The sequence below is a fragment of the Thunnus albacares genome, chromosome 2, assembly GCF_914725855.1.
Source record: "Thunnus albacares chromosome 2, fThuAlb1.1, whole genome shotgun sequence".
Classification (NCBI taxonomy): Eukaryota; Metazoa; Chordata; class Actinopteri; order Scombriformes; family Scombridae; genus Thunnus; species Thunnus albacares.
Genome location: NC_058107.1, coordinates 27,056,744 through 27,071,877, shown reverse-complemented (window position 1 = coordinate 27,071,877; position 15,134 = coordinate 27,056,744). Strand labels below are relative to the sequence as shown.

Here is a 15,134-nt window from a genome sequence, read left to right as displayed (position 1 = left end):
AGGAATAATTGTGGCCTTGCAGCACGGTGCACTTGTGTTATTTCTTGTTTGTGTGGATTCAGAACCTGGAAGAACTTGTCCACGTGTTCAGAGGGAGCCTCGTCTCGCACACATGGGTAGGTGTACCTCCCCATCATGTCATAGATCGACTTCATAATCGCCAACATCTCCTGAAGAGCAGAGGATAGACAGTAGGTGGAAGAGTTAATCCCACTTTTAACTGTTTTTCTCCCAGTGTGACTACATTTTACATTTAAAAAGCCCCAAAGCTTCATAAAGAGGTAACCAACAAAGACAGTCGCCAGGAAAATGATAACAATAAACTGGATGAAGATACTCTCACTGAACATCACTCAATACACTCAAAGACTAAAACAAGTATACTTCTACAAATGAAGATGGACACGTTTCAACAAAGATGGACTCCTGTGAGGGTTTACTTGGGATTATGAAGGCTTGAAAAGGATACGGACTGAGGTTTTCTCCTGTTTGTAAATACTCTGCTCAATGTCAAGGATTGTTGGAAAAATAAAGTTTTCAGGAAATTGAAGCAATCTTTCATCAAAACAAAAGAAATCCGTGTTTACTATCACTTCTGTCTAAAGAAATTCTTTGCTTGACTATGACGAGCAGCTGGTCTTGTTCGTGGAGGTGGAGAAAGAAACTGAACAAAAAACAGTAACTGATTAAAGAATTAGTTTGACGTTTTGGGAAATACACTTGTTTGGTTTCCCATCTGCGTCCACACAATGTTGGATCAGAAAGATTCCCAGGTTATGGATTTGCAAGCATTCACATCGTCTGACAACTCAGGGAGGTTGTGCAATAACTGAGTTGGTCATATAAGGGTTTAAAATACTGTCAGAAATATATTATATCCATTAAATTTGAGTTTGATCACATTGAACAACTGACTTTGAATGCTGTGCAGTGTCCATGTATGCTTGGTTTTCACGTACTTCCATATCATTAAGTTGGATATATGTAGTTACGACTTGGAGGTTGATATGAACGCTACATATCGGAGAACTTGTGACATGAATGCAGCATTAGAAGTTCAATACTCTAGAGTGTATGTGTGTTAGTTTAGCATAAAGACTGGAGGCAGCTGGCTCTGTCCAAAGTCAAAAACCTGCCTACCAGCACCTCTAAAGTTCACTAATTAACATCTGCAGACAGCCGACATAGTTCCAGCAAGTCTAGACAAAAACACAGATAAACGTTGACATTTCCTAAAATGTCAAACTGTTCCTGTAACTTTGCAGTACTACTTTGTTCTGTTTGGATGTGGTAAAGTCAAAATCAACACAAAGAGAAACAAACAATTGAACATGACATCCCTTCATCTTTAAAAGGGGAACTCCACTGATTTTACACATCAGAGTCTGTTTACAGGTCTTGGGCGGCACTACTACATTTGCTGTCTTTACCCGTTAAACTTAAGAATAGTTTACCTTTTTTTACTTTTAGATTATCCAGGTCAACAGAAAAATTTTCAAAATACTTATTAAGTCATTTACTGTATATTCACTTGCTTTTTTAAACTGATGTTTACTGTTTTGTGAGATTGATTTGGTTGTTTTTGTTGATTTTGTTGATATTATTTCTGTTTCGTCAACTCTTTTATTTTCTGTCTTGTAATAGAAATCTTGTTATTATCACTCTTGTTTGATGCTTTCAATGTCAAGCACTTTGTAACTTTTGTCTTGAAAAGTGCTTCATAACTAAATCTTTATGTACATACACAAAGATCTTTATTGCATAATTGAAAAACATTTAAAGCCTATTGTGGCTCCAGAGGGAGCTGCGAGAAATCTGATGAAGTGATGTCATTGGAGAAAGCATCGGCTCGGGCTGAAAACCAGCGATGTTATAGGAGTGCAATTCTACATCAGTGGAGTACTCTTTTAATCAAGATAATCAGACCAGTGGTGTGAGATTAATCACCTGAAATATGACTGAAATACACAGCAAACAGTGTCAAAATTATGTCTCTGTCATTCCACATGTACAGTAAAATGACAACTTTTCCACCACTAGGGGTCTTCTTCAGGTAAAGGTGAAGAAGATGCACAGCGGTGGAAACATCATGTCCATGTGGAATTAAAGATTTGGGAACAATTCAGCAGTGTGCAGGTATTCTTTTGCTCATTTTGGATGTGCATGTGCCCACTGAAACATACCTCTTTGGTGATGTAGCCATCTTTATTAATGTCATAGAGGTTAAAAGCCCAGTTGAGCTTCTCGGTGACCGAACCTCTGAGCAACACAGACAGGCCGATGACAAAGTCCTCGAACCGGATCGAGCCATTTCTGTCTATGTCAAACGCGTTGAACAGGAAGTGAGCGTAGGTGGTTGCATCTGTGTGAAAAGAAGGACAAAAAGGAGTCAAGGTCATAGATTTAATGTGTTTTGTCAAAGCATCCAGAAAAGGGAAAAGGAGACATAACTAAAGAGGAGAGATTGTTTTAACGTCTAACCTCCTTGGGGAAAGAACTGAGAATAGATGGACTTGAATGTCTCCTCATCAACCAACCCACTGGGACACTCCTGCCCGAGAGAGGAGAAAAAAAAGGGGTGTGTATCAGAATAATTCAAGTCTATATAAAGCATACTAATGGCGGCAAAGCAATTAAGACAGTCTCAGTTCTCCTTGAGATGCAGCAGCAGCAGCAGCCGGACAGACGTACGTTCTTAAAGCCTCTGTAGAGAGACTGAAGCTCCTTCCTGGTGAACTTGGTCTGAGCCTGCAGCTGGTCCAGCCCCTCCGGCTGGTGACGCACCGTCGACAGCTCCAAATCACTGTCGCTGCTGTCTGTGGGAGAAAGAGACAGAGAGAGAGACAGAAAAGGGATGGATAGACGGACAGGAAGAGAGAAAAAGAGAGAGAAGGATGCAGAGAGGGATAGATGAGGATAAAAACAGGGAGGATGGGGGCAGACGTTGAGTGTGTGGATGCAGGCCAACATTCAGGGAAGGGGTGGGATCACACATTTAAGAGGGAAGGCATTGGAAGGGAAAACGTGCGAGTTTAAGAGAGAGAATTAGCAAAAAACTGTAGAGGCAGGCGAACGAGGGAGTTAAAAAGAAGAGGAGGTACTTTCTTTATGGCGGAAATGTCACCAAACAACTATTTTATGTTTTTATTTGTGTTCGCTTTCGAAAGAGCCACAGCAGAAAATCTGAATTTAAGAAATTCAGCTGAAAGCATTTTTATCTCACAGAACAAATCACAAATGCACATTTACGGCAAGTGTTGCAGCACTGTTGGTTACCAGTTCACACACACTAAGAGAAAGCACTGCACGACTAGGAAAAAAAGAAAACATTCAAAAAAAATTTTTAAAAAGGAGGGAGTTTTCCGGAGAAACAGAAGTTAGTTTGGTTTCTAGCGTTACCATACTCACCATCTTTAGACAGAGAGAACAGAGGAGGAGGAGGAGGAGGGGTGTCGACACCAATATGGGAGTGAAAGAGAGTAAATGGAGAACAGTGAGAGAGCGATAGTAAGAGGAAGAAAAACAAAACAAAGAAAACAAGTCAGATCGGACACTGAGAGGTTTATATGAAAAGCACTGAGCGGTCCAGAGGAAAAGACTCAGGTTATATTCTGATAAAACATCCAGCAGAGCAGTGAAACATAATACGCTGTGAGACATAAACCAGAACCGCAGTGAGAGGGACTCAAAGTGTGAGGTGATCCACTCTGAGGTAATAATGAATCGTTCCTTTATGGTTCATTTCAAACAATGAGACAGTTTAGACCCGTACATACTGTAATTCAGCAGGAGATGACCTCTGACCTCTCGCAAGAGCCACAGATGAATGCTCCAAGCGAGAAAACGGCACCATGTATAAAACCAAAAGTACTGTGAGTCATTCTTGTTGCTCCGTCTTGACCTTGTAAACAGACTTTTTTCCTTTTTCCTGTTTCCTGTTTCCCAGTACTGTACACCTACGCAGTATTTACAATAACTACTTAGAGTATACTTTATTTCTCCTTTACTCTAAGATGCCAAATTGTTTCTGTCTTGTTCCCCTTAGTCTAGTTGTAATCCACCACACCTACATTTAAGGAACAGTAGCAAGCGGAGAGCATTTTTTTGGTACCTGATTCATGCAACTAAATCACTGTAAATTGTGGTTACCAAAAATCTTAACTCAAGGTCCAGTTCAATGGGTGCAGTTTGCTCCCTCATATTGCTAAGAATGACTATGAGATGCGGTTAAAAAGTTCAGATTACTGTTTCTTTGTTTGTTCTTTGGTGAAAATATTTTGGGCGTGTGTCTCCCTACTGATTTGTCAAGGGTTAAAAATGCAATCATCATGTCATCATTATATTTTAGTATAATTTCCCTTGAACTCTCCTGCTAGTGTCACAGTTTCATAAAGCTTCACATTGCTAAATACTCCAGGATTACAGGATTTTAGATATATAAAAAGATATATAGATAAATAAAGTCCAGAGCTGCGGCAGAGCTGTAATTGTTGGAAAAAAAACCCCCTCAAAACCACTTGTTGCCACTTTGCTTTTTGTTTTCTGGTTTTTACTTTTAAAAAGTGAATCTGAGCCACAAAGCTACAGATAGAAGACATATTTGGCTTATATGTGAATTAAAAAACACCTGATTGTCATTTTACTTTTTTTTTTACTGTCAACCAATCTCATGAAAAGATCAAAACCAACACTGCGTAAGTCCGTCACTCAACATATTCTGCCTTCCCTACTCAGTCTGTGGCACCGAAGTCCATTCATTCCTACTGAAGACAGAAATCTTTTTTTTTTATTTAAATCATTCTTAGAAAAAGGCTCTGTATTTTTCTAAAGCAACTGAGCAACTGTAGTTTTTAGCAAATGTTACTCAGACTGGAGTAAACAGTGCATTTGTTGGGGATTATGATTTCAGATTTATTGCAAGTGCATGTTTACAGCAGCAGGAAAGTGTGCGTGTAGTATCAACTAAAAATAAACTGAAGTGTTCATCGTGATGAAGAAACATGTTGCATGACACCCGACTCGTTGTTGTGTTTTAATTTTTTGGGACAACAATGGAGGTCTATGGCACAGAGAAATATCAGGTTTTGGATGCACAGATAAAACTTGTTAGTAGGATCAATTCCTTTTTATGAAATGTTATTGACAATAAGAAAAATATAAAATCGGCAGACTTATCCTTCCGAGAGTGTGAGGTATTCTGGGGACCAAAAGTAGCATTTGATTAGGTGTATTGAAACAATAAGACACCTTTTCTGTCATTGAAAGAAGTTAAAAACATTTGTTTTGTTATAACATGAAATTATTCTAAAAATTCAGCATTTTAATCCCAGATAAACTGAAAATGATTTTGCTGGATCTACGTGGACCTGAATCAAATACAAAACAATTTGCAAGTGACAAAAAATAAAAACTTTGACTCCAGTCTCCTCACTCCATGACAGGTCATCCCCCTCCCCTTGTCTCCTCCTCCTCCTCCTCCTCGCCCCTCTCCCAGGTTGTCTCACCGGTCTCCGTGATGTCGATGAGGCCCAGCAGGTGCATCAACTTGAGGAACATGATCACCAGGCAGACGATGCCAACTGTCTGCAGTCCCTCCGTCTCCCACCTCACACTCATCTTCCCCTCTTCTTCTATCGTTTCTTCCACGGTCCCTTCCTTTTTCTGTCCTTCACTTTGACACTACATTCTCATATTCTCATGACTGTTTCACTTTCTGTTGCACTTTTCTATCAATCCATCTCTGTAACTCTCTCTGTTCTTCTTCTTCTGTTTCCCTTCCTATCTCTGAAACAGTGTCACTCACTCATCACTCTCTTTCTGTCACATTTTTTTTTCCTTCCCTGCAGTTTCTGTTACTCTATTTAGCTCTCGCTCCCTCTGCCGTTTTAATTGACTGTATTTTTTTTCCCCCGTTGCTCTTCCCTGCTCTAATGTATCTCGTCAGTACCTCTTTAAGGATATTCTTCACAACTAAGAGCGGGATCTGATGGTCCGACCCTCTTATTAAGGCCAGATTATTGCTGTAAAAATACTTCCAAAGAGAAAGAGCGAGAGAGAGAAAAAAAAATCCCCTAAAAAATCTGGACCACCATGTTAATCCATGACAAATCCAATCAGAGGAAAAGCAAGCTCGGATACTCTCACATCATCACACACGTAGGTTTTTTTTTAGAACAAGCACGCAGTTGTTTGGGATTCCTCCAATGAATATTTTTCCTCTAATTGGTGACAAAAACTCTATCAAATTTAAAAAATGTCATTCATCCAGAGGTGAAATGTGTCACAAAATCCTCCACTGACTGAATGACTGATGCTCTGCAACCTCCTCTATATCCCTCCTGCACCTCATGTCTTAGTTTCTGCTAATTAACCCGTGAACTCCTGAAGAACCAGAGAAATGCTTCATTTCTATCAACTTCATCAAATAACTACATAAAACATCAGTAAGAACATAAAGACACTGCATACCAAAGCTCTAAATGAACAAGACTTAGAAATATTTGAATTCTTTTTGTTAAATGTGACATATTTAAAACCAATTTGTCTTTAAGAAAGATGGTGAGACAAAGGTCAACAGGTGTCCTGAATCTCATTTTCCCAGTCAGCCCTGTGATCCAGTTTCTAATTGTTTCCCCGTCTCTCCTGGGGTCCATAACACAGATTTAACATCGCATTAACTCAGTGGAGTCCTGTCACACACTCAGACTTTAATAAAGGGAAACAGTGAACATACGCTCCCTCAGGCCCTGTGACACTTGTTCAAAACTCATCTCGTTGTCTCAGAAACATTTTGGAGTGATCGCTGCTTCCCTCTAGTGGAGACTAAAGAGATGACAGGAGCAGAGATGTTTTCCTCAACACATGACAATGAAATGGATAATATGGGAAGGTCACTTTAAGGACAGGGTCACAGTTTTTCAAGTCTGTCTTAAAACATCAGTCAGGAGCCCATATGAGCACTGAAAGAGGTTTTCCTCGCTGTAATCATTCCTCCTGTTCATACTGGCTATGAAAAGATCCCCTTCAAATGTGCTTTCAATGTAAGTGATGGGGGACAAAATCCATTCACAGTGTGTCCACACAGTCATTTTGTGCAAAAATGTATTTAAAAGTTTATTTGAAGCTTATATGAGGCTTCAGCAGTCTGAGTTAGTCATATCAAGGTGGATATCTGCCGCATTTACAGTCTTTTAGCATCAATTTCCTCAGACAGTGTTTCCCTGTTGAGCTGTGGTGGAAGTACAGTAACAAAAAGAGAGACTTTGACATTAAAAAGACTGTAACGTTGGAAGATATCTACTTGATTTGACTCATTTGAAGCTGAAGGCTGAAGCTTCATATTAGCTTCAGATAAACTTTTAAATACATTTTTGTACAAAAGGACTGTGGATTTCTTTCCCCCATGGCCATAAAGGAATGATTATGACAAGAAAAAAGTATTTCAATGTTCATTTGTGCACTTGAATATTGATTTAAGACAGATGTTCACAATCTTTCTTGTTAGTCTCAGGTCTACTCAGGTCTCCATATACAGTTATTAATTGCTATTTTTCCACCTGTCTGTTTTGACCGTGAGATCCCTTCCTAATGTGATTCAGATGTAAGTGATGGAGACAAAACTGACAGCCATAGTCTTGTGTAAAAATGCATTTCATATTTCAGGAAATAAGAGGCTTCAGCATTCACACTTATCCAAATCTAGTGCGTATCTTTTAAAGTTTCTGTGCTTTTAGTGTAATATCTCCTCTTTGTGTTACTTTCCCTCTACTACAGCTCAGCAAGGAAACAGTCTGGGGAAACAAAAAGAGGGAATTTTGCAAAAAAAAAAAAAAACTGTAACTTTGTAAGATCTCCACTTGATATGACTAACTCAGACTGCTGAAACATCACCCCTCATCTTTGTGAAGGGTAATCATCCCTCATCACTTATCAGTTGCTTTAGGAAGGGATCTCTGGATGGCCAGTATGGACAGAAACCAAATTAAAAAATCAGATTACAGTAACCAGAAACTCTTTCCATGTACATGTGGGCATGTGAGTATTGTTGAGGTGAGGTGCAGACCAGTGTGAGCTTCAAAATCAAAACTCATGGATGAAAAATGTTTGGTGCATTAATCATGGTGTACGGGAGGAGATTTTAAGTGTGAACTGTCCTTTGAGGTTTTGGCTCCACAGACATGGTGTCTCATGACAGATTAATTACCTGCTCATCCAATACATGAAATATATCAAATTGCAGGAGAATGAATCTGGTGGTTTTAAGGTGCAGTCTTAGGTTTTCAGATCTTAAACAGAAAAAAGTTTTTTTAATTGCTACTTTTCTAATTTTAGGAAATGAACAGACGGGTCGATGTTTCTATTATTCTGACACACCAAATGGATTTTTTCTCCCTTAAACACACAATATAAATAATCTATTTAGAGCTGCAACGATTACTCAATTAGCTATTCTGATAACTGATAAATCGTTAAAGTCAATTGTTAAGTAAAAATGCCAAAAATTGGATGATTCCAAGTTCTCAAATGTGAGAATTTGTTCCTTTTCTTGGTCTTACACATTATACTAACTCTTTCAGTAACACACACAAAATACTATTATTGTACATATAAAGTTTTACACAAACCAGGATATGTGATGACGTCATCTGTTAAATGATCTAAAAACCATCCAGCAAACATGGAAAAGAGCACACAAATAAAGAGACAAACACACAAAACTACTCATTTCCTTCCCATCTCTCTACAGTATATTGATGTTACTCGCAATTAAAATATCCTGCACGAGACTCAAATGTGGAGTAAAAATACCAGATATTGGTATCAGAAAGCCTCAGAATGGGGCTCAAATTGCTCCAAAGACAAGGCCGCTTCTCTGGCATCGATGTCATCCCAAAATAGGACCGAGCTGGACTGAACCCAAAATCGACATCAGAGTGGAGGACCAGACAGAAACAACAATCAAAGGCCAGAGGGTTTGTTTTATATCTGGTCAGTCAGCGTCACAGACATGCAGACGGACACGAAAACAAACCTTTTCTTGAGTGCTGATGATATAAATAATGCAACAAACAAACATTATTGGTTTGTTGATTGATAAAAGACTTCTAATGTACTGCAGGAAACTGGTGTCAAAAGTCATGTCAAAAAGGATGTTAAAGGTTTTTTTTTTGGCATTTTTGAAACAGTATTAAGTAAAAAGAAGGAGAGAAAGAGGGGGATGACATGCAACAGAGCTTCTGAGCTGGATTTAAACCCGAGATGTTGCAGTTACAGAGAACACTAGACCACTGGTCACTTCTTTGACATGTGGCATTTTAAAGCAATATGAGACCGCTAATTTACTTCTAAAGTGTAAATAACGGTGCTTCAGGCCATAGCCAAGATTTTAGAGTCTCATTTTCATGAGTAGAATCTCATCTATCGAAGATTTTTTGACTCTAGCCACCAATCTAACTGTGTAAAATGTTCTCAATATTAAAAAAAATAAACATCACATCACAAAATTTCACATTTTTAATATCAATTTAACACTTCAACTATATTTTTTGTCAAATATAACTATATTATAGTCTAAAATGTTGTTTCAAAGCCTTACAGATGTGTAAGGTATTTGTGATGACAAGTCAAAGTTTACAGACTAACAAACTATAAAAGAGCAGCAACAATAACAGACAGGAAACACCACAAAATGACTCATGAATGACCACAGAGCTGCGTCAGCACAGCTGAGAGATTCTCAATAACAATGGTGAACATTAGAAAGCTAGTATTTATAGCTGGGCTGCTATTTGGGGACTATTTATATCCTAGAGTGCAACATCTCAACTTTTCTGAAAAGTCATATTTCCCCGCACGTTGACATTTGATGCGAAAGATACCTTCAACTCAACTCTGCTGCCCAGTGATTAAATACGGTGAGGTGAGGATGACGAGGAGATGCAAAAGCAGATGAGAAAATGACACCGCAGTCAGTAAATTAGTCCTGCTGGGAGATGACGACATGATGAAGTGGCAGGAATAAAAGATGAAGACACATGATGAGAATTTTGGAGGCTACTGAGAGATGGCCAGTGTCCTTCAGGGTCCTGGAGATGTACTCCAGGCTCCATATTTAGGCAGCCTCAAAGAAAGCCTGTTCGATACTGCATGTATAATTGATGTGAAGTAATGCTAAACCGGGGTGTGGGCCTGGCCTCTCTGGATCACCACAGTGGGAGGAGGAGGAGGAGGAGGAGGAAGAGGAGGAGGAGGAGGGAGAGCTACAGGAGGAACTGAAGATTGAAGAGATTGAGAGGAGTGATAAATAATGAAAGGACATTACTGGTGTTTTTGTTGAATTAATTACTTATAATGCCGAGCCATATGAGAAGCACTAATGTGCCGGCTGGAGCCTTCCTGCTGTAATTGTCTTGGCACGCTGACTGCAGGGCACTCTAACTGGCTGGCCTTCAGCCCAAAACTCTAATCAAAGGGAACTGCATCATTCAAAGAGCAGTATCTGATGTCTCTTTTACAGTCCCAAATGTACACAGTCTATTGACCCATCAAGGTTTTATGGTATATCCCTGAGTAGGCAAAATAAACATCCCATTAACCTTTTTTCACTCTAATGTCGTTCAGATATACATACATCACGGTACATTTTGTTGCACAGGATGACAGTTAATGAAGAGACAGAACAAAAGTCCATAGACAGACTTGAACCAGGGACTTGGTCATCTTGTCAACACCTCAGGACTTTTGATTCTTTCATAGTGTCTATATTTTATATCTTCTTTTATTTGTCTTTCACTGCGAAACTTTTTGTGATGTCGGATCTAGAAAGTGTCATGAATAGAGTTTACTTTAAAAGGTGTTGTGGGCAAAATAATGACTCGATCCCAGTGATGGAAGAAGTCTTCAGATCCTTTAAAAGTATCAATAGCACAATATTAGTACTATAGTAAGTATAATCAGAAAAATTTACTTGCGTACCGAAAGTAAAACTACGCATTCAACAGCAGAATGGCCCTGTTGGAATGTTTAAATGTTTATAAATATTATACTATTGGATTAGTACTTTTATTACTAATGTCTGTCTTTGCTTATGTCTGTTTTTGCGAAGCTGTTCTGTAACTGTTTGTTTTTGCTCTGATTTTATTTCTGCCCATGTCTGTGTTCTGCTTTTACTGTAATTGACCGTCATGATTATTGTTTTAAACTCGTTTCTTGACTTTAGGCTGCCAAGCTTCACACAATAATGTTTATTAACATTTAGTGATAACTGTCCTTGAGAAATAAACTGAATAATGCATGAACATGTAAGATGTAAGCAACACACCGATGTTTATAGTTGTATCTGGTGGAGTTGGATTCAATTTGAAGTACTTAATAAACTGTTGGGTAGTTAAATCTATCTTATTTTAATTCAAATATAGGAGATATATGGAAAAAAACAGGTGGATAAAGCCGTTTGAACAGTTTATGACAAAATTAGACACAAGTACTGTATATTAAACATCAGTAAAACTTCAAAGAACTCATGGATGAAAATTATTATCTGAAGTGTAGAACTGAAGTAGATACCTTCCCTCATTTAATGTGGTACTGTTCTTCTGGTTCTTTGTTTTGGAAACAAGTACTAGAGAACAGTTGCATAAACCACTGATAGAATCTCTCCAGCTCTGTTTATTAGTGGACACGTCCCTCCTACCAGCAGGGTACATCCAAAAACAAATTTAGACTTGAACCGGAGAGCTTTTTAAAGTCAAAAAACTCAGCTTTGTATTCTTGAGATAATCCCGTGGATTTAGAAACGGTTTATTTAGTTTAAGAAGCAAAGAACACTTAATCTTTCACTTTAACTGAAAAATTAACCTAATTTGGAGATACAATGACGATATGTGAACTTTTTTTCTAACAATTTGGAACAACTGTTTTTGTTGTGACTAATAACACTACAGTTTAACGGATAAACACTTGTAGTTGTGAAGTAGTGCGTCAGACGTACAGCTTCCAAACCGCAGGTACCTGTTAGCCAGGAGCGGGGTCCGAGGTCGCGCTTACCTTCAAACGAAGACATCGGCTCCAGGATGCCAAACTGCTTGAGAACTGCCATGAAGAGGATGATGACCACGCCGATGGCAAATAGCTCCATGCCTTGGATCCCCATAGTTTCTGGACGAGTGGGGGTTGGGGAGGTGTGGGGGGGCACTCAGGGCCAAGCCTGCACGCCAAGGCCTGGCCCTGGGTAGAGATGAAAGGAAGCCTTGGCTGGCCTGAGTTACGTCAACAACAAGTGTTCTCACAAGAGGTGCGTCAGGAGGTGACACGAATCAGGCTGGTTGGTGGAAGACCGCGTGGGTTTGTATCCAGGCTCAGGCCACTGAGACAGCATGAGAACCAGGCCTGCCAGCTGGATGAAGGCCGCTTTAATGTCAACACTGATGCTGAAGTGGAAAATATGTGGAAGCCGACATATATGGAAAGCCTCCCTCTCTAGACCCATGAGGGAAAACGGGGGTTGTGTCACGAACCATTTATTACAGTGCATTAAAGGAGACGTTTAGAGTCACTTTCCAGACTTTCGTCCTGCACGCACTCTGAGGAGCTCGGACAGATTACTACTCACCCTCTTAATCCAAACAGCTATTATCGGTCCTCACGTCATAGTACACACTAATAAATCACATTGTGGGTTTAGATAAAGATGTCTTCAACTAGAAGCAAAACACTAAGTGCAGCTACGGTGTCCATTTCTTTGGTCCCAGATCTTTTCATTAGGTGGGAGAAAGTCCGGGTGCGTACAACCGACTTATTGAAATACAGAACATCAGAGAACAGAGCGTGAAATACTCGAGTCCTCTCATCTTCCATGCCATAAAATGGCAAAACAACATTAGCAATTATAAATAAATTATCCCATTATAAGCGCAAACCACATGAGTCATTTCTGAGACCTCAGCTCTGGAACAAAAACATACTGTAAATATACTTTATCTGCGTGCTGAGAACAATCTGACCTTCCAGTATGAGCGTCATCTACTCACAATACTCAGAGGGATATAATGTTTTGAAACAGATATGCACAGCAAGATACAATCAGCAGTATTTCATATGTAATATAAAAACTGTGTAGAATAAGGCTGTGCTGTCCAAATAATCCAAATAATTGATCAGGTTTTTACTTGTGGGACACTTTCTGCTTTCTCCTGCTGTGTTTCTCTTGCAATAATCCTTAGATCCACCAAACACCTCTCAGCATGGACTCAATTTAGACCCTGCGCAGCTGTCCCGTCTGATTCAGTCCACTTTTTTCCGTTTGTCCAAATCCAGGTCCAGATATGGAAGAGTATGACCCTGGAGAGAAGACTCTTAGAGCAGCAGCAGCAGCAGCAGTGTCCCGGGAGGAAAATCCTGAGAAACTGAGAGGAGCTGAAACCTCCTCCTCTGGTGACTACCTCCTCCGCACATAGTTTCCCATCTCTCCCCCCTATCTTCACCTCCCCTCAACGTATCTGTTGCTGCCTTTGCTTGCAACTTTTCCCCCTCCTCCCGTCGACTCACTTAGCAAGCACTCACTCTCCGGCTGAGGTTTAAAACCAAAGTGCCCCGTTCACCTTAAACCTTCCTCCCATCCTGTTGGTCCTGTGGTCTCTCCCCCCTCTGCTGCACTCCTCCTTTCTCTCCATCTGTGCGTCTGATTCGCTTTTGCGCCCCGAGCCCCACCGCCTCCCCCCTCCATCTCCTCTGTCATTCCATAACTTTGGCCAACCGCAGACTCCCCCCCCCCCCACGCCCCTCACCCCCCCACCTCTCCTCTGCTCGGCTCCCTCTTTCTTTCTCCAAATTGTCCCTTTTTTCTCCACCACATCCACCTCTTCCTCTTCGCCTTCTTCTTCATCTTCCTCAGTCGCTACAGTTTGCGGGTAAGGGGTGAAGTCAAATTACCCAAAGAGGAGGAGGGGGGTTGTGTGATCTCTGTGTGCCAGACCAGTATGCACACAGAGAGATCAAATAGCAGAAACACCCCCACCTCCTCCTCAAACCTCCTTCTTTCATCTATTTTTCCTTTTCTCACTGAATTAAGTGGAGCGACGAAGAATTGAAAGTATTATGAATGTATCATGATATCGTTAATGTCTCGCAATCGCAATGATTCCCGACATATGTGCAACAGTTTGTCTTAAACAACATAGAAAAGCACGAGTGTGTATAAATGCGGTTGTGAGTGTGTGTTTGTTTAGCAAGTCTGGGGAGGATAAGTGATGATTCTGCACTTAATGCATCAAGATAAGATGGGGAACAGAGATGTGTGTGTGTGTTAATGCATTGACTTGGTTGGAGATAGGAGACACAGATGGGAGGCCAGAGTGAGAGAGATCAATATCTTTGTGGTGAGGTGGTGTTGGTGAGCTTCCCCCCTCTTTTTTTTTTCTCTTGCTGCTTCTTGCACTTAACCATAAAAATATACAATTCTGAAATCACAATATCTATTTTCACTGTTACTATTACTCCATAAGTAAGAGTCTGTGGTGTTTACTGCATGTTTAAAGCAGATAAATCACCCTGAAGGTCAAATTTACATTTCAGTCACCACTTTCTGAAGCAGAGTGACACCGTGCACCATGTATGTAGGTATTCAGAGCATTTTGTGTTGTTTTAGAGGGATGAATGTGTGTGTTAAAGGTGTATTTATGTGCATTTGTGGATGCCAGTGTAGTGAGTTCCTGTGGTCTGTTGTGTGTGTCGGTTCCTCTTGGCAGGCCATTAGGACACTAACAGGTTTTTAAAAGGTAGGCTTGGCTCTGCCTGCTGACACAACAGTCAGTAAATAGTGAGAGAGGACCGAGACTGTTTCCTCTCAGTCAGACACATCAGCAGATATCATCTAAGTCTTCACTGCAGTCACAGAGAAACAATACTTTAACCTCTCGAATGTGGAGGCATTTGTAAAATCATCTTTTTAAATCCAGCTTTAACTTTCTGAAACTTTCTAATATCGTCACATATTTAAATGCAGCTCTTTATTACAAGTGATTACAACATACAACCAGTTCATAAAAGCTGGCTGATATAAAAACTTTATATCTGGTATCTTATAGGCATGAAAGTAGTATATAAAAGTATTCAGATGCTATTATAGTAGCCAAATT

The 15,134-nt window shown here is 40.0% G+C and overlaps 1 protein-coding gene across 4 annotated transcripts in view; it reads right to left on the bottom strand.

The window, feature by feature from the left end:
- kcnip3b (Kv channel interacting protein 3b, calsenilin) overlaps positions 1 to 15,134 on the bottom strand; it is a 47,866-nt gene that overhangs the window by 4,264 nt on the left and 28,468 nt on the right. For 2 of the 4 annotated variants that reach the window (XM_044375982.1, XM_044375991.1), the window contains 4 exons: positions 2,692 to 2,816; positions 2,482 to 2,551; positions 2,184 to 2,362; positions 66 to 170 (listed from right to left, as the gene is read on the bottom strand). In XM_044375982.1, coding sequence (XP_044231917.1) covers positions 66 to 170; positions 2,184 to 2,362; positions 2,482 to 2,551; positions 2,692 to 2,816 — 479 coding nt within the window. Of the gene's footprint in view, positions 1 to 65; positions 171 to 2,183; positions 2,363 to 2,481; positions 2,552 to 2,691; positions 2,817 to 3,408; positions 3,412 to 5,504; positions 6,190 to 12,045; positions 13,502 to 15,134 lie in introns of those variants that run through there. The other 2 variants (XM_044376000.1, XM_044376003.1) reach the window with 2 other exon arrangements.